This window comes from Benincasa hispida, chromosome 4, assembly GCF_027475165.1.
Source record: "Benincasa hispida cultivar pf3 chromosome 4, pf3_genome.v1.1, whole genome shotgun sequence".
Classification (NCBI taxonomy): Eukaryota; Viridiplantae; Streptophyta; class Magnoliopsida; order Cucurbitales; family Cucurbitaceae; genus Benincasa; species Benincasa hispida.
In genome coordinates, this window is record NC_143481.1 from 33,821,059 (window position 1) to 33,846,079 (window position 25,021).

General features: G+C 35.4%; 1 protein-coding gene across 1 annotated transcript; it reads right to left on the reverse strand.

The window, feature by feature from the left end:
* Positions 1–229: 229 nt before the first annotated feature.
* Positions 230–4,063, reverse strand: LOC120076856 (serine/threonine-protein kinase PCRK1-like). Its single transcript, XM_039030804.2, has 5 exons — positions 3,587–4,063; positions 2,680–3,093; positions 1,361–1,621; positions 1,027–1,149; positions 230–936 (listed from the first exon to the last, which is right to left on the reverse strand). Exons 2-5 carry the CDS (start codon positions 3,064–3,066, stop codon positions 418–420), a joined length of 1,290 nt encoding a protein of 429 aa, XP_038886732.1. The 5' UTR covers positions 3,067–3,093; positions 3,587–4,063; the 3' UTR covers positions 230–417.
* Between the last annotated feature and the right edge of the window lie 20,958 nt (positions 4,064–25,021).

Sequence of the window (25,021 nt, forward strand, 5' to 3'; positions counted from 1 at the left end):
TTGTCTTTGATCTATTTAATATTTTTTTTTAAAAAAAAATTACATAACTACCAAGATTTTACTAAATATTTTTTAAGTCTAGGAGCTCAAGATCCCATTAAATCTTTTTAAAGTTAAAAAATCTCTTAAACCCAAAGTTAGAAAGCTTAGGTCCTAAAATTGTAATGTAACCTTAAAACTAATTGGAAGCATATCTTGTTTTCAGGATATAAAACTTGCACTCCCACAGTTTTGAAGACCTTCAATAATCATTGAAAAAATTCCATCCAAATTACCACCCACCAATTGAGTTAATCTTCCACAATCAAAACTACTGTACTTGATCCAGCAGTTAAAGAAGTAGTAATTCTTTACACAAGTAAATTTCCTTTTCAAAAAAGTAGGAGAAAACCTCAGTGTCATTCCTATTAACTTTGTTCAACAAGTTCTCACAACTTTTGGTCTCCATGCTAGGCAAATCAAACAACCATTCTCTCCAATAAATGGATTCATGATCCTTTTTCTCAAAGATTCACTTTTTGATCCTTCAGAATCACTGTTTGAAGTTGAGCTCTTTTCGGGAAGCAGAGGGCTCTCGAGATTGCCCCCATCCACAATCCGATTTACCATCTCCAAGACTTCACTCATTTTGGGACGTGCCGCTGCCTTCCGAACCAAACATCGGCTAGCTACAGCGGCGAGTTTATAGGCAGCTTTTATAGAATATTTACCTTGGAGTTTTGGGTCAAGTATCAGCTCGAACTTCTTTAAGTCGGATAGGTGTGGTCTGACCCATTCCAAGAGCTTTTGCTCACCTTTAGGACGGTTTCGATCTAGGGGACGCCTACCAGTAATCAGTTCATACAGGAAAACTCCATAGCTCCATACATCGATTTTTGCTGTGAGTCTTCCTGTTTGAAGGTATTCCGGAGCTGCATATCCAATTGTTCCTACAATCTGCAGCATATATAGAAAAAAGATGTTTTTCTTTTAGGCTTTCCCAAAACTGATTCAAATAAATGGAGTTTAGATTAGTTGCAAACAAACCGCTGTCGAGACGTGACTTATTCCGTCTGTAGGCCCCAGCCTGGCCAATCCAAAATCAGACAACTTAGCATTCCACTGGTCATCCAAAAGTATGTTTGAAGACTTGAAATCCCTAAATATTATCTGCACAAAGAATGATGACATTTAGGCTACCATTAAAAAGAAGGGGAAAAAAATCCAACTAGTTCTTCTCTGTATAACATCGATTTTCTCAGATGTACAAACGAGAAGGTTCGTCGTTGATTAAGACTAGAGTGATAGTCAAGTTCATTAGTTTTTTGCTCAAAGAAATTCTCTCTCAATGATATAAAAATCTTGCAAAATGTTTAGGTACCTGGAAATCCATTCCTTCATGCAGATATGCCAAACCACGAGCAGTATCCTGGGCTATTTTCATTCTTATTGCCCATGGAAGAGAACTGTTAAACCTGCTTGATAAGTGATCTTGCACACTCCTGTTAGGCATATATTCGTATACGAGTAATCGCTGGATCCCTCTTTCATCATCCTCAGCACAGTAGCCTAGTAATTTGACAAGATTTGGATGTTCAACAACGCCCAAAAAATTCACCTCTGTCACCCATTCCTTGTGACCCTATTGGATAGGACAGAAACCGAAATCTATGTCTTAGAAAGGAACTTCTGAAATGCAATAATGATCATTTTTTGTATTTTTGGTTCACAGCTAAAACTGATGTACTTGGTTGGCATACTTGTTCTTTCCTATCTCAAAGGCAGTTCATGTTCAAAGTAATCTTCCCCCAGCATTGTATTGCTCTCTTCTTCTTCTTCTTCTTTTTTTTTTTTAAAAAAAAGTTTTTTATTATCTTTTTTTATAAGAAACCATGCAGCATTGAAATAGATGAGAGGATACATAAAAACATACAAAAAAAAACAAGCCAAAAACCAAATCAACCCCCACAGGCAATTACTGAAAGGTGCTGTAATCGAAAAGAATAAGGCTAAGCTGGTAAGTACAATAAAAAAATAAAAAAAATTACATAAATATATAAACCGGTGGAATGACTTGAATTTGTTATCTAACGCTTCAAAATCTAAGTTATTTCCGTATTTATGTTATTTACGATTTTGACCCTGGGTTTAGAGGAGTGTGTTATATATAAACTCTAACCCTAAGAGCACCTTTGTAATCTAAAATCTGATATTTTCTCTCGAATAATAAAACTGCTCTCTCCCTTTGCTCGTACACGTAGCTAACACATTGTTAGTGAACCACGTACATCTTTGTGTCGATCTTACGTTACCTATTTTTCTTTGATTGTCGATTTCATAACAAAAGCACCACAAAGAGGAATTAAATCTAATTGTATCCCAAAGTTCCTTCCCAAGCCTCCCTACCTCACAAAATTTTTTAATGTTCTTATTTATGTTTTTTTTTAATTAGTATCCAATGGGGAGCTTTTCTATAATTTCTTTTGGCTTTTAGGAGAAATGGAAGAATGTCTTATCTTTCCATTTCTCCTCTTCAACCTGGCACTTTCTTGTCTCCATAAAACACAAAGAAATCTTTAAAGCAAATGCACATGTAAAATTCTCAAATAACCAAAGATAATGGAAATCAGTTCATAATTCATATCAAAGCAAAAATGTCGGGTCGGTGAGGGTTTAGAGTGAGAATGAGAGAGAGCTTGCCTGCAATCCTCTTCTACTTAATTGCTTAACAGCAATGTCTATTCTTTTATATGGATCTTCTGAGTTTCGGATAGCGCCCCTATATACACTACCAAATCCTCCTTCTCCGATCATAAGCGAGCGGCTAAAATTCTTGGTGGCTGCTTTCAAATCTGAGAATGTGAACTCCCTAAGATTACTCTGTCGTTGAGACAAAGCTGCAAATGACTTAACAGAAGATGCTACACTAATCTCTGAGACATTCTGAGAATTTAAATCAGAGTCAAACATCTTAAGATCTTGATTCATCGACGTAGAATTAGAAGTACATGAGAGAATCGAATTAGATTTCGTGGTTGTCCTTGGCTCAACGGTTCTGTCATTGTTGAACAAATAAAAACACTTCATAGTCTCCTCCAAAACTTGGTTCCCTCTCTGCACAAAAACAAGACCACAACAATATTAAACTCTAGTAGATCAAGCACATATTTTTGCTAATATACTTGCCAACTCTAACCAGTCTTGATTCAAGAAGACAAAACCAGAAAATCAAAGAACCATCATTTTGAAAAAGCACAAATTTCTAGCTGTTGAAAAAACCCCATAAAAGTTTTCCTCATTTTCATCAAGTCTCCTACAAAATGCCTAATTCAATAACAGTTACCAATCATATAGAAATTCCATCCATTCACAATTCCCCCTTCTCTCTAGCTTTTGAATTCAAAAACCCAGATAGGTTTTCCATTTCCTTCTTACTATATAACCAATATCAAGGAAAATCTGCAATTTCTTGGAAACCTTGGACGACGAGCCCACAATAAGAGAAACTTAATAATGGATTTTATAACTAAAAGTTGAGAAAAACAAGAAATCCTGATAGCTTTTTCACAGAATACTAAGAAGATTAGAGAGAGGAAAGAAAATTCACCTTTCACATATGTCCAAACTTGCAAATCAACGGAAACTTGAAAATTGAGGAGCTTAAAGCAGAACATGGGATGATCCAGAGAAGGGTTTTGAGAACATTGAAGGACACGACGAGCTGCCCATGATCTAGGCGAAGTCAATAGAGGGCAGCTAAAATTCAGCTCACCAACCAAAAAACCCATTAAAAAAAAACCCCCAAAAAGAATATAAATTAGAGGTATAGAAACAGTAAACACCCAAGTAGAAAGAAAAATATTAAATACAAAGACAAATTGACAAGCAAAACGGGACAATCTTTGAGAAAATGGCGGATTTGGGTATGAAAAGGGGTTGAGATAGAGAAAACCAGGTGAAAGAAATAGAGAAACAAACAAACAAAAGAGTTCTTTTTTGTACAAAGGTTAAGCAAAGAAGAAAAAGTCTATGAAAGGGGAAAATGAAGGGAATGAGAAAGAATGAATCATTTGACTTGTTCCATATGGATCCATATTATTTAATTTTATATATATTTTTAATACAATTCTACCATTACGTGTCTGCCCTGTCCAAGCATGTCTTTTTCTGCTTCAAATTTCAAGAAAATTGCCGAAATGGATATTCTTTTAGCCCTCTAATTAAATACCAAGAATGGATAGTCTTTTTGGATTGCTGATATTACTTAATGATTATCCTTTTTTTTTTTTTCAGTTTTTTAAAAAAGCCAGTCCCTTTTCTATTTTTCATAATGATTTATATTTTGGATGAAGTTAAAAAATATAGTATTTTTTCAAACTATTGACAAAAATGGGATATATGAGTAATTTTAAAAATAGGTGGGTATTGAAACTATTTACAAAAGTAGGGTAGTGAAATCGTGTACGGGGTATACAATTGCCATGTGGCAAAATCATGTACGGGGTACACGATTAACGTTTAATCCAGTCAGTACTACGTCGGCTGACTTGGTTGACCGGTCGCACGAAGACTCGTGGACCGGGTCCACGATTTGTTTTTCTTTTTTTTTTAAAAAAAAAAATTGATTGACTAATTATTTTTTTAATTGGAGATGTACAACAATATTAAGACTTTAGGAACGAGTCCACAAATTCCTTCATTATTAAACTTAATTATATATTTAATCTACAATGAAAACATAATTATTTTGCACTCATATTAAAAAAAAATGTCATGATATTAAAGAAGATTTACAATTAGTTCTTTAATTTGAAAATAAAAGCTTACATGAAATTTTAAAACGACCCCCTAGCCCTTACCCCTTATGGGGTTGTCTTCGTGTCCCTCTAAATTAGGTTCACCCTGTTGTCGTTGTCGTCTACGATGAATACATCTTTGATCAGTGTCAGCAACATTGAGTCGTCTTGTTTGTTGAATAATACCTTCTATTTTGACTAATGTGTGTTGACACATTGAACCCAACACTGGTAAATTGTGTTGCACTGAATATTGTTGTACATCTCCGATAAAATTATTCTGTACAATGAAAAAATAAATATTAAATAATATTCATATCATATATATGGAAAATGTTTGATTTTAAATCTCCTACCATGCAGTAATAGTAAGCGCCGTCAAGTGTGATAAATTGCCTCGTGATTGAATCGTACCAGGAAAAGTAGTCATCTGATACAACTGGCCTATTTGTTAATTCTCCCTGTGCATAACGATCATGTGCATAACGAAGGTATCGTTTGCCGTAGATCGAACTGTCTTAACACACGATCTGGATGATGTCACTCTACTATATGGAAGCATATATGAGGGCTAACGGTCAACCAGATGTCTTCACTATCACGACAGTAATCCGGTAGGGATAACCAAATCTGTTGTGTGTATGGCGTCCAAATAATCTGACAAAAAAAAAAAAGAAAAGATAAGTATACATCCAAAATGTTTTAAATATTCATTTATATATACATTTGTTATATGATTGTGCATCAGTTTATCAAATATTTTTCAGTACACGAGCAACATATTTGCTGACTGTTCAGAGGCAGCTAATCACCATTCCATCTAAAATTATAAAAAATACAATTAATTTTTATTCTTACATAAAATGATAACGAAATAAATATATAAATGAAATAATACATGGCACTAAGTGGACGATGATCTGGAGCCTGTAACTGGACTTGTGGTGCTATCATTGGAAATCTATCATAAGCCTATACCTGTAGTAGTATTAGTGGCCCTGCTATTTCTAACGCTTGTGCATTGGTAGCCCAACAAAGTTCTCTATACAACCATGCAAGACATGCATCACCCCACGAGTATGAACCAGCATGCTCGAAATCAGATAGTAGCGGGAGGAACATGAGATACACTAGAGTATTTGACTTGTCAGTGAACAAAAATCCTCTAATAAGTTGCATAATGTATGCTCGTGCATACCTACGTACGCTGATGTTGTTGACATCGGGAGGTAATTCTGGAAACTGGGACGCCAACCAGGGGATACTCAATCTTGAGTCTTTCAGTGTTGGGATTGGTGTCCTAATTCTCCCGGAGTCTCGTTTTTTTGTAAAGATACACATAGTTTGATGAATAAAATAATTGTTATTTAATTTTGGCATTTACACATATCCAATAAACAAATCTTCATAGTTATCTTATGTGAACTTAAACATGTATATCTGATATACAAGTGGATCATGCCTAAATTCATAACCTAAATAGGTATGTAGTATAAGGATTAAGGTGGGATACCTGATCCTGGTGACACTACGGATACGGCCCGCTTTGTAGAGGTTTGCAAGTGTTGTAAACTACTACAAATAGTAGATCCTTACCATTTATGTGGAGACGTGCGAGTGGGGGTGTCTTATACAAAGAGTTTGTATAAGACCCGGACCACGAGATGACTAGACTTTGTATATAACGTCATTGATACTAGAGACTTACATCTCACCTAAATGACCATAGGTGACACAACCTCAATCCTAAGTGTTTTGAGAACTCCCGTCTTTGAGGGCGGTCCTTTGATTAGTATGGGTGAGAATGGTCAGATTGCCAACTCAACATAACTACCTTTTTGGGTACTTGTCTGATCTAGGAGTTGGGAACTCAATCCACAAGATGGAATTCACTTCTTTCTCGAAGCAGGGATAAGTAGAGAGATTACTCCCTTAAGGGTTGATTCTGGGGCTTAAACATAGTGACCACAGCTTCTCTTTGGAAGAGAGGACTCAGTCATAGTAGGACTATGACTTATATTCATTAGAGGGATTAGAGGTACTTAAGGAGTTAGATGTAACTACAAGGGCATAACGGTTATTGGCCCAACTGTACTTACGAGCGATCTGTGAAGGGTTGTCGCACTGTTGATTGGTTAAAATGAACACATAATATATTTGTAGTAAAGAGAGTTCAGTTTTCGGTCTTTAGTGGAGTGCATGGCAGTTAACGGATGGTGGATCCCGTGACTAAAAAGTTTAGTCAGTTATTCACGTACCGTTGGAGCTTCGAGCTACATGTCCATAAGGTCCCTTTGGTAGCTCAATGGATTCAGTTGAGGATTAGTTCTTGGTGTTGATTTGAAATGTTCAAATTGACAAGAGGTAATTTGATTATATATGATATAATCGGTATGATGTATGAGATACATCTAGTGGAAGATTGATGTAAATGAGATTTACATTAAGTACCATGGAATAGAAAAAGAACTATGGTTTATATGTTTCGTGAGATGAAATATTAAAACTATAGGTTATAAATATAGTATGATAAGTTGGTTATCATTTATATTTATAATAATATTAATTATTGGATAATTAAAATCTTTTTCTCTAATAACCAATTGAGTGGGAGGTTATTGGTGGTTCATGGTAACCGTGAGATAAAAGGAAAATTGTTTTCCTAATTTTAGTAAGTTTGTTTCAAAAAATTGTTTTGAGATTTCTCTATCCGAAAAAAATCTCACGGAAGTTGTCAAGTAAATACGATTTATGACAACTTGAGTGAGCTAGACGATCGTGTAGTGTGTCCTTTGTTTAATACCCATTTCTAGTTTTTTTGAAAAGAAATTGGCCGACACCTTCACACGCATATGTAACTTATGTCAAAGTGATGCGTCAACGTCTGCGTTGAGTCAAAACTCAATTTCAATCCTAATTCGACATCACGAAACCTTCATGTTTTGTAAGCAACAGACACGGAACTAAGCGATGAGCTAAACGATCGCTTAGCTTTTGCTAGACAATCGTTTAGTTTTTGCTAAACGATTGGGCATCGACCTATACGATAGGTTTCAGCCATCTCCCACTTGCCCAATCGTGTACACGATTATTGTTTCCTTTGTCTTCTGCCTCAAACCAAGTCCAAACAGAGCCTACCCTTTGGATTTTCACACCAAGAATACCAAGGTAGCCTTTTTGGTGGTGTCATACTCAATTTGACACCATCAAGGTTCTGTGGAGGCTGTTCGTGCTATTAGGGTATTCGTGACTGAGGCGATCTCTGATTTCGAGTGCGAGGTGTTCGTGCTATGTAGCGATCGTGTTGAGGTTGCTGTGTTTGAGCGTTCGTGAGCAAGGAGCGTGGAGACGAGTCAATAAATGTTCTTAGCATTTCTCCTTATTCATTTGTACTTTTCATGCTGTAATTTCTATAATGAATGCATAACCATTTGTTTCTGTGTACAACTGTAATTTGTAATGTTCATACATGATTGTAATTTGGAATGATCTATTCCGCTGCTCATGGAAATCCTCATGTTCGATTTCCTTCAATTGGTATCAGAGTCAAGTTCAATTTTGTTTCAAAAAAGAGTTGCATGCGGACTTAGGGTGAACTCAAGGTTTTTAAAAAGGTTTTAAAATTGGATTGTGATATACCTAAATTCAAGTGGTTCTAAAGAGTTTAGCAACCTAGATTAATCTTTTAAAATTGGTTTAATAGGATTAAATTGGTTGGCATAAAAGATTAAATTTGTTGTAAATCTATCTATAAGGGACCTTTTGTCTAAGGCAAGTTCTGGCTAGGCTAGGGTTCTTAAGTTAACAGAAACGTAACACCCCTACCTGGAAAGGTGAATCAAATAGATTTTCAACAAGCATGCGACAATTTGGTCAAAGACTCCGTTAAAGAGTTTAGTGGATGATGATCAAAAGTTGTTTAACTATCCAAGGTAAAAGTTACTCTTGGGCAAACCTAAAAGTCACTTAGTTAAAATCCTTAGCTGTGTTTTTTTCTAAGTAAGCTAAACCCTAGGTTATAAAATACTCAGTGGGAGGAAGAGATGTATTTGATATGTCTATGATTCCACTCACGTTTCTCCCTGTATATTCACACCGTGAGATTCATGCTTGGCCTCGTGGTGTCCTAGGAGCATCCCCCTTCAGATGGTGTTTGCATGAGTCAATATCAAGGTGGGCAGAGAAAGTGTTTATAGTAAGTGGATGAAGGGTGCGTGTTAACACATCCTATGGTCTTTGTCATTGGTTCACACCTATGAGATCATTATGTACTCCCTCGTGTTGCCTTTGAGCATCCCCCTTCGAATGGGTTTCGTGCAGTTGGTCAAGATCAAGGTGAACTCCAGAAATGGATAGGGTTGCTTTAGGTTTTGCCCCAATCGTATTTTTTCCTTTCGGATTAGCTTTTTGGGGCAGACCTCTAGGGGCCTAAAATGATGGGTCACACTTACGGAAGCTTGTTAAGTAAGTTAATGATCTCTTGGCCAAATCAATGATGGTTAATCATTATAGGAGCAAGAGTTGTTCTGGTATTAATGTCTAGTTGAGAACTTCTCAATTCAGAGGAGGGATAACTGACCTTCCTTTCGGCGACTTTTGTCCTAAACCTTTGAAGCGTCATTGCGAAATTAGATGTCACACGGGGTTCATATTAGTTTTGCTAAAACCTTATTGGATGTTGTTTTGTTTTACAACGGGTATTTGCTTAAAACTTAACGTAGGTCAATATGTTTTTCTTTTCAGCAACTTGTTAGTATTTCCGTTTAAAGCTTTTAATATGATCGATTACTTACAGTGGAAAGAATCGTGTGAAACGTATTTCGTGGCAAACGACCTCAATTCCACTACTCTCCAAAAGAGGAGACAAGACAGTAAATCTGATTTATTGGTCTTGGAGACGTGTTTGGTAGAGAATGATGATTCTGTCTGGATCCTTGATTCAGATGCTACCAATCATGTCAATTCCTCTTACCAAGGATTCAGTTCTTGGCAAACGTTGCCACAAGAAGAGATGACTCTTCGAGTCGGTATTGGTGAGGTTGTTTCAACTGTTGCTGTAGGCAGACTGAGGTTATTTGTTGACAAGAAACATTATCTATTACTGGATAATGTTTTCGTAGTTCCTCATATTAAGAGGAACTTAATCTCGGTTTCTTGTCTCATTGAACAAGGCTATACTGTCTCCTTTTTTTAGAATAAAGTGTTTATTTTCAAGAATAGAATGGAGATTTGTTTTGGTTCAATGGAAAATAACTTATATGTACTAAGGCCGTTAGTCATAAAAGCCTTGTTTAACACTGAAATGTTCAGTACGACAACAACAGTTAAAAGACTAAAGGTTTCTCCTAAGAAAAACGCCCATCTTTGGCATCTAAGGTTATGTCACATCAACCTCAATAGGATTGAGAAATTGGTGAAAAGTAGACTTCTAAAGAGTTTAGAAGAAAACTCCTTGTCGGTATGTGAATCATGCCTCGAAGGCAAGATGATCAAATGAACTTTTACTGGAAAAGGTTACAGAGCCAAGGAAGCCTTGGAGCTTGTACATTCAGACCTCTGTGGTTCAATGAATGTTAGAGCTTAGAGCTTGAGGTGGGTATGGATATTTCATCTCTTTCATAGATGATTATTCAAGATTCAGATATCTCTACCTAATGCAATGTAAGTCAGAAGCTCTTGACAAATTCAAGGAGTATAAGGCTGAAGTTGAAAACTTGTTAGGTAAGAAGATAAAAACACTACGATCTGATCGTGATGGAGAGTATATGGATCTCCAATTCCAGAACTATATGATAGAACATGGGATTGCGTCCCAACTCTCGGCCCCTGGTACATCTCAGCAAAATGGTGCATCTGAAAAGAGAAACAGAACCTTGTTGGACATGGTTCGGTCTATGATGAGTTATGTTCATCTTCCAGACTCGTTTTGGGGTTATGTAGTGCAGACTGCATGTTATATCCTGAACAACGTTCCCTCGAAAGTGTTTCTAAAACACTTTTTGAGTTATGGAGAGGCCGTAAAGATAGTTTACGCCACTTCAGAATTTGATGTTGTCTGACACGTGTGCTAGTGACTAACCGAAAGAAGTTGGAACCACGTTCGATGGTTTGCCTCTTTGTGGGCTACCCCAAGGAAATGAGAGGTGGATACTTCTATGATCCAAGTGAGAACAAAATGTTTGTTTCTACAAATGCTATCTTCTTGTTGACGTTGGAACGTCTAGTCAACCAGCTCGAAAGTTGAGACTGCCTCGACATAGTGGGAGGGTTATGAACCCACCGGATCGCTACATGGGTTTGACTGAAGCCCAAAACATCATTATGAATGATGGGGTCGATGATCCATTGTCTTTTAAGAAAGCAATGGAGGACGTTGACAAAGATGAATGGGTTAAAGCCATGAACCAGGAAATGGAGTCTATATACTTCAATAATGTCTAGGAGCTTGTTGATCCACCTGATGGAGTAAGACCTATTGGGTGTAAGTGGATCTATAAGCAAAAGAGAGGTGTAGATGGAAAGATGCAAACCTTTAAGGCTAGACTTGTGACAAAGGGTTATACCCAGGTTAAAGAAGTTGACTATGAGGAAACTTTATCACCTATTGTCATGCTCAAGTCTATTAGGATTCTCCTGTCCATAGCCATATTTTATGATTATGAAATATGAAAAATGGACTTCAAGGCTGCCTTTCTTAATGTTAATCTTGAGGAGACCATCTATATGACTCAACCAGAGGGGTTTGTAGTTCCAGATCAAGAGTAAAGAGTTTGCAAGCTTAATAGGTCCATTTATCGGCTGAAACAAGCATCTAGATCTTGGAACATCAGATTTGACACTGTTGTCAAGTTGTTTGGCTTTGATTAGAATGTTGATTAGCCTTGTGTTTACAAGAAGATTATCAACAACTCAGTAGCTTTCTTGGTATTGTATGTGGATGATATCCTACTCATCGAGAATGATGTAGGATATCTGACTGATATTAAGAATTGGCTAGCTGCCCAGTTCCAAATGAAAGATTTGGGTGAGGCATAGTATGTTTTAGGGATCCAGATCATTCTGATCGTAAGAACAAACGGTTAGCCCTATCTCAGGCATTGTATATTGATCAAATGTTGATCAGGTACAGGATACAAGATTCCAAGAGGGGTTTGTTACTCTTCAGGCATGGAATCATTTTGTCTAAGGATTAATGTCCTAAGACACCTCAAAAGGTTGAAGAGATGAGACAGATTCCCTATGCTTCTGCTGTAGGAAGCTTGATGTATGCAATGTTGTGTACCAGACCCGACATTTGCTATGTAGTAGGGATTGTCAGTCAATATCAGTCGAATCTAGGTTTTGATCACTGGACGGCAGTCAAGACGATCTTCAAGTATCTTCGGAGAACGAGGGACTACATGCTTGTGTATGGAGATAAGGATCTTATCCTTATAGGATACACAAACTCTAACTTTAAACCAATAGAAATTCTCGTAAATCGACATCTGGGTCAATGTTTACTCTGAATGGAGGGGCGGTAGTATGGAAAAGCATCAAGCAAGGATGCATCATGGACTCCACTATGGAAGCCGAATACATAGCGGCTTGTGAAGTAGCTAAGGGGACTGTTTGGCTGAGGAAGTTCCTTTCAAATTTGGAAGTTGTTCCAAATATGGATTTGCCTATCACACTTTATTGTGATAACAGCGGGGCTGTGATAAATTCCAAGGAGCCTTAGAGTCATCGTTGGGGTAAGCACATCGAACGGAAATATCACCTGATCAGGGAGATTGTGCATCGCAGTGATGTGATAGTCACGAAGATCGCATAGGAGCACAACGTTGTTGATCTCTTTACAAAGGCCCTCACAGCTAAAGTGTTCGAGGGTCACCTGGAGAGTCTGGGTCTACGGGACATGCGACATCTTGTCTAGGGCAAGTGGATGATGATACTGGGGTATGCCCTAGTTTATTGTATATTGTATATTTTTATATTGTATTATACATTAGTCTCCCGAGTCATTAGGACAAGTGGGTGTTTGTTAGGATTGGTGTCCTAATTCTCCCGGAGTCTCGTTGTTTTGTAAAGATACATATTATTTGATGAATAAGATAATTGTTATTTAATTTTGTTATTTACTCATATCCAATAAACAAAGCTCCATGGTTATATTATGTGAACTTAAGCATGTATATGTGATATATAAGTGGATCATGCCTTAAGTGATAACCTAAATAGGTCTGTAGTATAAGGATTAAAGTGGGATACCTGATCCTAGTGACACTACGGATACGACCCGCTTTGTGGAGGTTTGCAAGTGTTGTAAACTACTACAGATGATAGATCCTGACCATTCATGTGGAGACGTGTGAGCGAGAGTGTCCTATATAAAGCATTTGTATAAGACCCGGACCACGAGATGACTAGACTCTGTATATAACATCGTTGATACTAGAGACTTACATCTTACCTAAACGACCATAGGTAAACCAACCTCAATCCTGAGTGTTTTAGGAACTCCTACCTTTAAGGGCAGTTCTTTGATTAGTATGGGTGAGAGTGGCCAGATTGCCAACTCAACATACCTACCTTTTTGGGGACTTGTCTGATCTGGGAGCTGGGAACTCAATCCACAAGATGGAATTCACTTCTTTCCCAAAGTAGTGATAAGTAGAGAGATTGTTTCTTTAAGGGCTGATTTTGGGGTTTGAACATAGTGGCCACAATTTTTTTTTGGAAGAGAGGACTCAGTCATAGTAATTAGTAGGACTATGACTTATGTTCATTAGAGGGATTAGTGGTACTTAAGGAGTTAGATGTAACTATAGAGGCATAACGGTTATTGGCTCAGTTGTACTTATGAGCGATCTGCGAAGGGTTATCGCACTGCTGATTGGTTAAGATGGATACATAATATATCTATAGTAAGGAGAGTTCAACTGTCGATCTTTAGTGGAGTACCTGGAAGTTAAAAAATGGTAGATCCCGTGACTAAAGAGTTTAATCAGTTATTCACGTACAGTTGGAGCTTCGAGCTACAAGTCTATAAGGTCCCCTTGGTAGCTCAATGGATTCAGTTGAGGATAAATTCTTGGTGTTGATTTGAAGTGTTCAAATTGACAAGAAGTAATTTGATTATATATGATATAATCGGTATGATGTATGAGATAATCTAATAGAAGATTGATGTAAATGAGATTTACATTAAGTACCATGGAATAGAAAAAGAACTATGGTTTATGTGTTTCATGAGATGAAATATTAAAACTATAGGTTATAAATATAGTATGATAAGTTGGTTATCATTTATATTTATAATAATATTAATTATTGGATAATTAAAATCTTTTTCTCTAATAACCAATTGAGTGAAAGGTTATCAGTGGTTCATGGTAACCATGAAATAAAAGGAAAATTGTTTTCCTAATTTTAGTAAGTTTGTTTCAAAAAATTGTTTTGAGATTTCTCTTTCCGAAAAGAATCTCATGGAAGTTGTCAAGTAAATACAATTTACTAAGTGACAACTTGAGTGAGCTAGATGATCGTGTAGTGTTTTGTAAGCGACAGACACGAAACTAAGCGATGAGCTAAACGATCGCTTAGCTTTTGCTAAACGATCCCTTAGCTTTTCCTAAGCGATTGGGCATCGACCTATACGATAGGTTTCAGCCATCTCCCACTTGCCCAATCGTGTACATGATTGTTGTTTCCTCCATCTTCTGCCTCAAACCAAGTCCAAATAGAGCCCGCCCTCTAGATTCTCACACCGAGATTACCAAGGTAGCCTTCTTGGTGGTGTCATACTCAACTCGACACCGTTAAGGTTTTGTGGAGGCCGTTCTTATTGTTGGGGTGTTTGTGATCGAGGCGATCGCTAAGTTCGAGTGCGAGGTGTTCGGGCTGTGTAGCGGTCGTGTTGTTCGAGCGCTCGAGGTTGCTGTGTTTGAGCGTTCATGAGCAAGGAGCGTGGAGACAAGTCGACAAATGTTCGTAGCATTTCTTCTTGTTCATTTGTACTTTTCATGCTGTAATTTCTATAATGAATGCATAACCATTTGTTTTTATGTACGACTGTAATTTGTAATGTTCATACATGATTATAATTTGGAATGATTTATTCCACTTTTCATGGAAATCCTCGTGTTTAATTTCCTTCATGCAGATCATCTGGTAGAACGCCTTAGAGCTCTTCACAAACATTCTTCCAATCATATTGTAGTGAACCTGTCAATGGTTGCCCGTCCACTCGTAAACCAAACTGTATGGCAACATCCTGCAGCGTGATTGTACATTCCTCATAAGGCTAGTGAAATGTGTGGGTTTCTGGTCTCCAACGCTCAACTAGAGCAGTAATAAAGTGCCAATCAAGCTGGATAAATTCGATTTGTGCAACCCCAAGAAAACCTGCCTGTTCAATGTAGGGAATAATGCGGTGATCAAATGGGATAGTATGTTGTGCAGATGCCTCCCTTTTCCGACAACTCAAAACTATTGTAGAAGAACTATTCTATACCGATTGTGAACGATGCATATTTTGTTGATATAATTGTACAGGATTAAAAGGACCAGGCTCCATTACCTAAGAAGTTCAAATTACATTACATAATAAAATCCATCACATAAAAGATACATAAAAAGTACATAAAAAGATACAATTACATGAAAAATAAATTCATTACATAAAAAGTATAATTACATAAAATGAAACAATTACATAAAAAATCTAAGTACATAAAAGATATAATTACATGAAAAATACAAGTACATAAAATATACATACATAAAAAATATAAGTACATAAAAGATACACCTAATGACCCGAACACGAAACAACTAATGTACGTTATGGACAAGTACGTCTGTTATGTTCTTCTCTCTTGCAAATTGTACATCGAACTTTTTGGTTTGCCTCTCTCCAATCCATTTCATTATGAATGCACGTACTTTTTAGCCGACCCTGTTCTCTTAGTAAGTCCGCATTTGGACGAACTTCTGTAAATGATAATTCTGGCCAATAATCTGGGTGTTCTATTGGATGGAAGCGACTTTCATAACATCGTTTGAAATTAGACAATTTGTAGCATTCATCAATAAGTGGTATATATGTCAAACACATATAGTTACAAACTGCAATTACATGAGAGCATGGAATCTTGAATGACTACCACTTATTACAAGAACATGTTCCTTCTTTCAAGCTCAAAACTTGTGTGTGTTGGCCTTTATAGGCAATAGATATCACCATATGCGCAGATGCTCGTTTTTCCCACCTCTTAAGTTTTCTCAGGGCATATTCTTTATACATGTCCCCACGATCGAGTGCTTTACTGATTTCTTGTCTTCGACGTTCAAAATATAGTATTGTGCGATAAAATGTTAGCCTAACCAAATAAGTAATTGGTAACATTCACACCTTTTAAAACACCATTTATGCATTCAGCTGCATTGTTTGTCATCCACCCATAGCGGTACCCACCATCATGTGATTGGGTCTATTTTTCCAAGTCAATATCTGAAAAATATTCAAGGCATTTAGGGTTCAATTGTTTCAATTCTTTCATGCACTGAATGAACTTGCGCCTTTGGTGTTGATTTCCTACCTTAAACACCAAATCTTTTAGTTTCTTTGATTTATATTTCGTATTGAAATTACTGGCAACATGACGAAGACAATATCGATGGTACACTCTAGGTTCACTCCAACCAATTTCCTCATTATTAATTGCAGCAAGAATGCCCTTATGTCTATCAAAAATCAAGCAAATATCATCTCTTTGGGTAACATATTCACGCAATGCCCACAAAAACCATGACCAACTGGACAAATTTTTACCTTCAACAATAGCAAAAGCAAGGGAAAATATATGCCCGTTTGCATTAATAAATAAGGCCCTTATACTTTCCGTACAGATGAGTTCCATCGATCTGGATTAATGGCCTACAATGTTTGAACCCTTCTCTTGCAGGACCGAAGGACCAAAAAACTCGACCAAAAATAGTCGTACCTGGCATATCAGACGGAAGGAAATACCAATTTGTTCGTGTTCCTGGATTGTAATGAACAAGAGCACTCAACCAATAAGGAAGCTCTGAATATGATTTTTCCCAATCACCAAACACATCAATAATGCTTTTCTCTTGGTTTGCCACCCCCATCTATAATTAACATTATAGCCATATTGTTTTTTAATTGCTTATTGGAGTAGGGCCACAGGTACTCCAGGATCAGCTCTAACCAAATTTTGGATTTCGATATTCATAAAATTTGAATCAAGCTGTGAATGATCCTGTGTCCATTCTGAAAACAAACGTGAGTCTTCCCCTTGAAGTTTGGTGATTTCGAACATCCCATGAGTTTTACGCCGACATGTCTGTAACCTCTAATCACAACCATCACTCCATGTTTTACATCTGACATACCAAAGATCTTGATTTAATTCCACTACAATAATCTCGTAGTGTTCTGTCACACAATATTTTTTTTACAGCAAGCTGTAAATCTTCTTTAGTATTAAACAACATTCCTTTCTATATTAAACTACCATTATCTATACCTATACTCCTTTCCTCCAAAGTAGACCCTAGTTCACATGTTGAATTTGTAATTTCCCAATCTATTTAGGTGAACATATCTGACGGTACGAACTCAATATCATGTTCCCCACTACTATCGTTTCTAAATAATTCATCAACTTCAACATCAGTATCACTGTCTCCATCATTTCCAAGTTAAAGAATAACTAAATTCATCGACATATTTATTATAATTTTTTCAATTGTTATAGTTGACAAAAAAAAATGTTAATTTGTCAACCCAACAAAATCCAATTTCTAAGTTCAATATATAAGATCTAAATATTATACATTTAAATCAACCTAAATCTAAGATCCATAAACAATACATTTAAATCAGCCCAAATCTAAGATTCATAAACTATACATTTAAATCAGCCCAAATCTAAAATCTATAAACTATACGTTTAAATCAGCCCAAATCTAAGATCCATAAACTATACATTTAAATCACCAAATAAAAACAAAATAATATATCCATGAATCATATATTTAATTCAGTCCAAATGCAAACAAAATAATATATATATATATATATATATGAACCAATCTTCATTTTTATAAACATATACATATATTCTAGGTTCAACCCAACAAATACATAATCATCTAACAAATTAATCATAAAAAAAAATAGCCCAACAAATAGGCAAACATAATCATCCATAAAAATAGCCAAACACTAATTTCTAAGTTCAACATATATCCAGAAATAAATCATGGATCCATAAACTACACATTAAGTTCAACCCAAATGCAAACAAAATGATATATATATGAAGATTATATATTGGAAAACAACACAGGGAAAAAAGTTTACCTCGGTCAAAGAAAATCGAAGGAAGACGGACGGTTTAATGGAGAAGGAGGAAGACGGAGGAAGATCGAAGTTTTCGGCGATGTTTGGACGAAGGAAGACAGAGGAAAACGGTGGAAGATCGATGAAGAAGCTTTTAGATGAGGAAGAAGAGGGGCTACGCGGTGGTTTAATGGAGAAGGAAGTCGTATACCCGTTACAGGACTTGGGTACACGATTACCTCAGTCAATGCTACATGACTGCCACATTGACAGTCTATGCGTACCAGATCAACAGGCACTCGTGTACTGGGTACATGATTTAGAGCTAATCGTGTACCAGATACACGATTAAGGCGTAATCATATACTGGGTACACGATTAAAAAACCTATTTTTGTCAATCTTTTCAACCCTACCCTATTTTTGTTAATATATATTAAAATAACATTATTTTTAAAAAAAATCTAATATTTTTTTGAAGTATAATGGTTGAATTCTTAACCAAATTTCAAAAACAAAAAAAAATAATAATTTAAAAGCTATATTTTTTTTTTAGTTTCTGATAGTTTGTTTGGTTTTTTAAACCATTGATAAAAAGTAAATAACAAAAGAAGAAATTTGGAGATGAATGTAATGTTTATAGACTTTATTTTAAAAAAACATAAACAAAAAATTCCAAATAGAGTATAAATATTTGAGATTTAAAAGTTAATGATAATTAAATTCATATTTGAATATGCAGAATAATTATATGTAGAAGTTAAGTATACATGTTTAATTTATTAATATATATAAATCAAAAATTGATTAATGTAGTTATAAATTAAATTTAACATTATTTAATTAAATGTAAAAGAATGATTAATGTAGTTATGAATTAAATTTAATGTTATTTAATTAAATGTAATATAGTAATAAATTAAAGGGGTCTTTTTAAATATAAAAAATATTTAAAAATATTTACATTTTATAGCAAAAAGTTTCAAAAGTGCAAGGGACTTTTTGGATTTTTTTAAATAATATTTTTTTTAATAAATAATGACAAAAATAGGGTTGGAGGGAAAGTATTCCCAAAAAAAGTTTTTAAATCGTGTACTGGGTACACGATTACACCTTAATCGTGTATTGGGTACACGATAAGCTGGCCACCTGGCACGCACAGTCTGTTGTGGCAGTCATGCAGGTTTGACTAAGGAGATCGTGTACCCGGTACACAACTTTCTCGCCATTAAACTCGTCGCCCGCCCCTTCTTCTTCCTCACTGAGACGTTTTGACTTCCATCGATTTCTGTCGATTGCTCGCCATAACTTCAATCGTTTTCCTCCATTTTGCTTTCTACCTTCCAAAATCTTGTTGATTTTCCTCAGCGAGGCCTCCATTTCACCGAGTCCTCAATTTTCCTCACCGAAATCTTCCAAAATTTCGATTTTGCTCGATTTTCCTCACCGAGTCCTCCATTTGCTCCTCACCGAAATCTACCTCTTTGGCTGCCGATTTTTGCTCGCTTCTGTGGTAAAATTCTTTCTCTAGTTGTTTTTCAATATATTTTAAACTTAGAAATATATATATGTTTGGGCTGATCTTATATTTATGTGGTAAATCTTAGAATTCTTTCTCTAGTTTATGTATGTTTTTAGGCTTTGTATGTATGTTTTTCAATATATTTTAAACTTAGAAATATATGTATGTTTGGGCTTATCTTATATTTATATGGTAAATCTTGAAATTATTTCTCTAGTTTATGTATGTTTTTGGGCTGATCTGCATGTATATGTATGTTTTTCAATATATTTTAAAGTTAAAAATATATGTATGTTTGGGTTGATCTTATATTTATGTGGTAAATCTTGGAATTCTTTCTCTAGTTTAGGTATGTTCTTGGACTCATTATGTTTTTGGGCTGATCTAGTTTATGTATGTTTTTGGGCTGATCTTATGTTAAACTTAAAAATATATGAATTTGTTGGACTGATCTTATATGTATTTGTTGGGTTGATATATGTTTGTAGATCTTAAATCTTAGATCTTATATTTTTTTTATTTGTTTGGGTTGATTTAAATATATAGTTTATAAATCTTAGATTTGGTCTGATTTAAATGTATAATATTCAGATCTTATATGTTAAACTTAGAAATTAGATTTTGTTGGGTTGACATATTAACATATTTTTTGTCAATTATAACCGTTGAAAAAATCATAATAAATATGTCGATGCGTCAGATAGTGATATTGACGTTGAAGTTGATGAATTATTTGGAAACGACAATAGTGGTGAACATGATCTTGAGTTGGTACCATCAGAAATGTTCACTCAAATAGATTGGGAAATGACAAATTCAACGTGTGAACTAGGGTCTACTTTGGAAGAAAGGAATGTAGGAGTAGATAACTGTAGTTTAATACAAAAAGGAATGTTGAAGATTTACAGCTTACTATAAAAAAATATTGTGTGACAGAACACTACGAAATTATCGTAGTGGAATCAAATCATATGTTAAATGTAAATCATGGAGTGACGGTTGTGCTTGGAGGCTATGGGCATGTCGGTACAAAACTCATGGGATGTTCGAAATCACAAAACTTCAAAAAGAACACTCATGTTTGTTTTCAAAAATGACACAGGATCATTCACAGTTTGATTTAAATTCATGAGTATCGAAATTCAAAATTTGGTTAGAGCTGATCTTAGAGTACCTGTGGCCCTATTCCAAAGCCATTAAAAAACAATATGGCTATAATATCAATTATAGATAGGTGTGGCAAGACAAGAGAAAAGCGTTGATTGTTGTGTTTGGCGATTGGGAGAAATCATTATTCGAAGCTTTCGTATTGGCTAAGTGCTCTTGTTCATTACAATCTAGGAATACGAACAGATTGGTTTTTTCTTCCCTCTGATGTGCCAGGTACGACTATATTTGGACGAGTTTTTTGGTATTTTGGTCCTGCAAGAGAAGGATTCAACCATTGTAGGCCATTAATCCAGATTGATGGAACTCATCTCTACGGAAAGTATAATCAGAAATTATTGATAGTCTTATCTATTGATGCAAACCGACATATATTTTCCCTTGCTTTTGCTATCGTAGAATGTGAGAATTCGTCCAGTTGGTCATGGTTTTGTGGGCATTGCGTGAATATGTTACCCAAAGAGAGGGTATTTGCTTGATTTCTGATAGACATACGATCATTCTTGCTGCAATTAATAATGAAGAAATTGGTTGGAGTGATCCCAGAGCATACCACCAATATTGTCTTCACCATGTTGCTAGTAATTTCAATACAAAATACAAATCAAAGCAACTAAAAAATTTGGTGTTTAAGGTTGGAAATCAACACCAAAGACGTAAGTTCATTCGGTGCATGAAAGAATTGAAACAATTACACCCTGAATGTCTTTAATTTTTTTTAGACATTGACTTGGAAAAATGGACACAGTCACATGACGGTGGGTACCGCTATGGGTGGATGACAAGCAATGCATCTGAATGCATGAACGGTGTTTTCAAAGGTACTAGAATGTTACCAATTACTTCTTTGGTTAGGCTAACATTCTATCGCACAATACTGTATTTTGAACGTCGGAGACAAGAAATTAGTGAAACACTCGATCGTGGGGACATATATACAAAATATGCCCTAAAAAATCTGAAGATGTGGGAAAAACGAGCATCGGCACATATGGTGACATCCATTGACAGGGAAAGTCAAACTTTTGAAGTACAAACTGGCATAAATATGATTTCTCCCCATAAAGGACAACACACCCAAGTTTTAACCTTAAAAGAAGGGACATGTTCTTGCAATAAGTGGTAATCATTCAAGATTCCATGTTTTCATGTAATTGCAGTGTGTAATTACATGCGTATAACATATCTACCACTTATTGATGAATGCTACAAATTGTCCAATTTCAAGTGTTGTTATGAAGGCCACTTCCATTCAATTCAACACCCAGATTATTGGCCAGAATTATCATTTACAGAAGTTCGTCCAAATGCGAACTTACTAAGAGAACAAGGTCGGCCAAAAAGTACGCACATTCATAATGAAATGGATTGGAGAGAAGCAAGCCAAAAAGTGCGATGTACAATTTGCAAAAGAGAAGGTTATAACAGACGCACTTGTCCACACTGTACACTGGGTGCTTCGTCGTCTTCGGGTCATTAGGTGTAATTTTTTTTTACTTGTATATTTTATATACTTGTATTCTTTATGTATTTATATTTTTCATCTAATTGTATATTTCATGTATTTTTATTCTTTATATATTTATATTTTTCATGTAATTGTATATTTTATGTACTTGTATTCTTTATGTACTTATAATTTTCATGTAATTTTATATTTTATGTACTTATTCTTTATGTATTTATAATGAATTTATATAATAAATTTACTTTATGTAATTGTATTTTTTTTATGTACTTTTTATATATCTTTTTTGTCATGGATTTTATTATGTAATGTAATTTAAACTTTTTAGGTAATAGAGTCTAATCCTTCTAATCCTGTATAATTGTACCAACAAAATATGCATCGTTCACGGACAGTATGGAATAGTTCTTCCACTATAGTGTTGAGTTGTCGGAGAAGGGAGGCTACTGCACAACATACTATCCCATTTGATCACTACATTATTCCATATGTTCAGCAGGCAGGTTTTCTTGGGGTTGCACAAATTGGTTTCATTCAGCTTGATTGATACCTTATTATTGCTCTAGTTGAGCACTGGAGACCAGAAACCCACACATTTCACCTGCCTTGTGGGGAATGTACGATTACGCTGCAGGATATTGCCATACAATTTGGGTTACGAGTGGACGGGCAACCATTGACAGGTTCACTACAGTATGACTGGAAGAACGTTTGTGAAGAGCTCTTGGGCGTTCTACCAGAGGATCTGAAGGGATCAAGATTGAGTAACCCTTGGTTGGCATCCCAGTTTCCAAAATTACCTCCCGATGTCGACGACATCAGCATACGTAGGTTCGCACGAGCATATATCCTGTGGCTTATTGGAGGATTTTTATTTGCTGATAAGTCAAATACTTTGGTGCATCTCATGTTCCTCCCATTATTGTTTGATTTCGAGCACGCTGGTACGTACTCGTGGGATGTGCATGTCTTGCATGGTTGTATAGAGAACTTTATCGGGCTTCCAATGCACAAGCGTTGGAAATAGCGGGGCCACTGATACTATTACAAGTGTAGGCTTATGATCGATTTCCAATTATAGTACCACAAGTCCAACTATAGGCCCTAGATCATCGTCCACTTAGTGTCAGATATTATTTCATTTATGTATTTATTTCGTTACCATTTTATGTAAAAATATAAATTAATTGTATTTTTTATAATTTTAGATGGAGTGGTGTATTAACTGCCTCTGAACAGTCAGTAAATATGTTGCTCGTATACAGAAAAATATTCGACATGCTGATGCACAATCAGGTAGTAAATATGTATATAAATGAATATTTAAAACATTTTATATGTATACTTATTATTATTTTTTGTCAGGTTATTTGGACGCCATACACACAGATTTGGTTATCTTTACCTGATTATTGTCTACCATTAGCCCTCTTATATGCTTCCATATAGTAGAGTGACATCATCCAGATCGTGTGCTGAGATAGTTCGGTCTGCGACAAACGATATCTTCATTGTCCTATACACTCCCAGCACTATACCAGATCGATTTAAGAGGTAAGCATGACCAAGACTGGTGTCGAATCCATGCGGAATATTTATCCTACTGGCATGGACGATATGATCGTTGTGCACAGGGAGAATTAACAAATGGGTCAACTGTATCAGACAACTACTTTCCCTAGTACAATTCGATCACGAGGTGATTTATCACACCTGACGACGCTTACTATTACTGCATGGTAAGATATTTAAAATCAGATATTTTCCATATATATGATATGAATATTGTTTAATATTTATTTTTTTTATTGTACAGAATAATTTTATCGGCGATGTTCAACAATATTCAGTGCAGAACAACTTACCAGAATTGGGTTCAATGTGTGAGCAAACATTGGTCAACGTAGAAGGTATTATTCAACAAACAAGACGACTCAATGTTGCTGACACCGATCGAAGACGTATTCGTCGTAGACGACAGCGACAACAGGGTGAACCTAATTTAGAGGGACACGAAGACAACCCCATGAGGGGTAAGGGTCGGAGGGTCGTTTTTAAATCCCACATTGTATCATTTTCAAATTGTAAATTAAAGAACTAATTGTTAATTTTTTTTAATATGAGTATAAGATGTTTTCATTGTAGATTAAATATATAATTAAGTTTAATAATGAAGGAATTAAGTTTAATAATTAAGTTTAATAATGAAGGAATTAAGTTTAATAATTAAGTTTAACAATTAAAAAAATAGTCAACAAACTTTAAAAAAAATTATAAGCAAATCATGTACCAAGTACACGAGTTTGCTTGACCAGTCAACCAGTCAGCCGATGTGGTACTGGATTAAACGATACTCGTGTACCGGGGTACACGAGTATGCCATATGGAAATCGTGTACCCGGTACACGATTCCACTACCCTAATTTTGTCAATATTTTCCCAAAACACCTAATCTTAGAAATTTTTTCCCTCCAACCCTATTTTTGTCATTATTTATTAAAAAATATTATTTAAAAAAAAATCGGACTTTTTACTATAAAGTGTAAATATTTTTTGAATTTTCTATCTATAAGAATTTCCCTAAATTTAAATTTAGTCTTATTTAATATACTGTTGTATTAATTAATTATTTAATCACTTAAAATGAAAATGTAGGAATATTTTTATATTAAAAAATATAATTTAATTATTTAAATTTATAACTAAAAATAATTATAGAGATAGAAATTAATTATA

Bases quoted from the DNA above. Each gene is read 5' to 3' on its own strand.
- LOC120076856 (XM_039030804.2), bottom strand. From the start codon at position 3,066: ATGAAGTGTTTTTATTTGTTCAACAATGACAGAACCGTTGAGCCAAGG. The intron at 1,622-2,679 runs GCAAGCTCTCTC...CCTATCCAATAG, and splicing joins TAAGTAGAAGAGGATTGCAG to GGTCACAAGGAATGGGTGAC. The intron at 1,150-1,360 runs GTACCTAAACAT...TTCTTTGTGCAG, and splicing joins ATGAAGGAATGGATTTCCAG to ATAATATTTAGGGATTTCAA.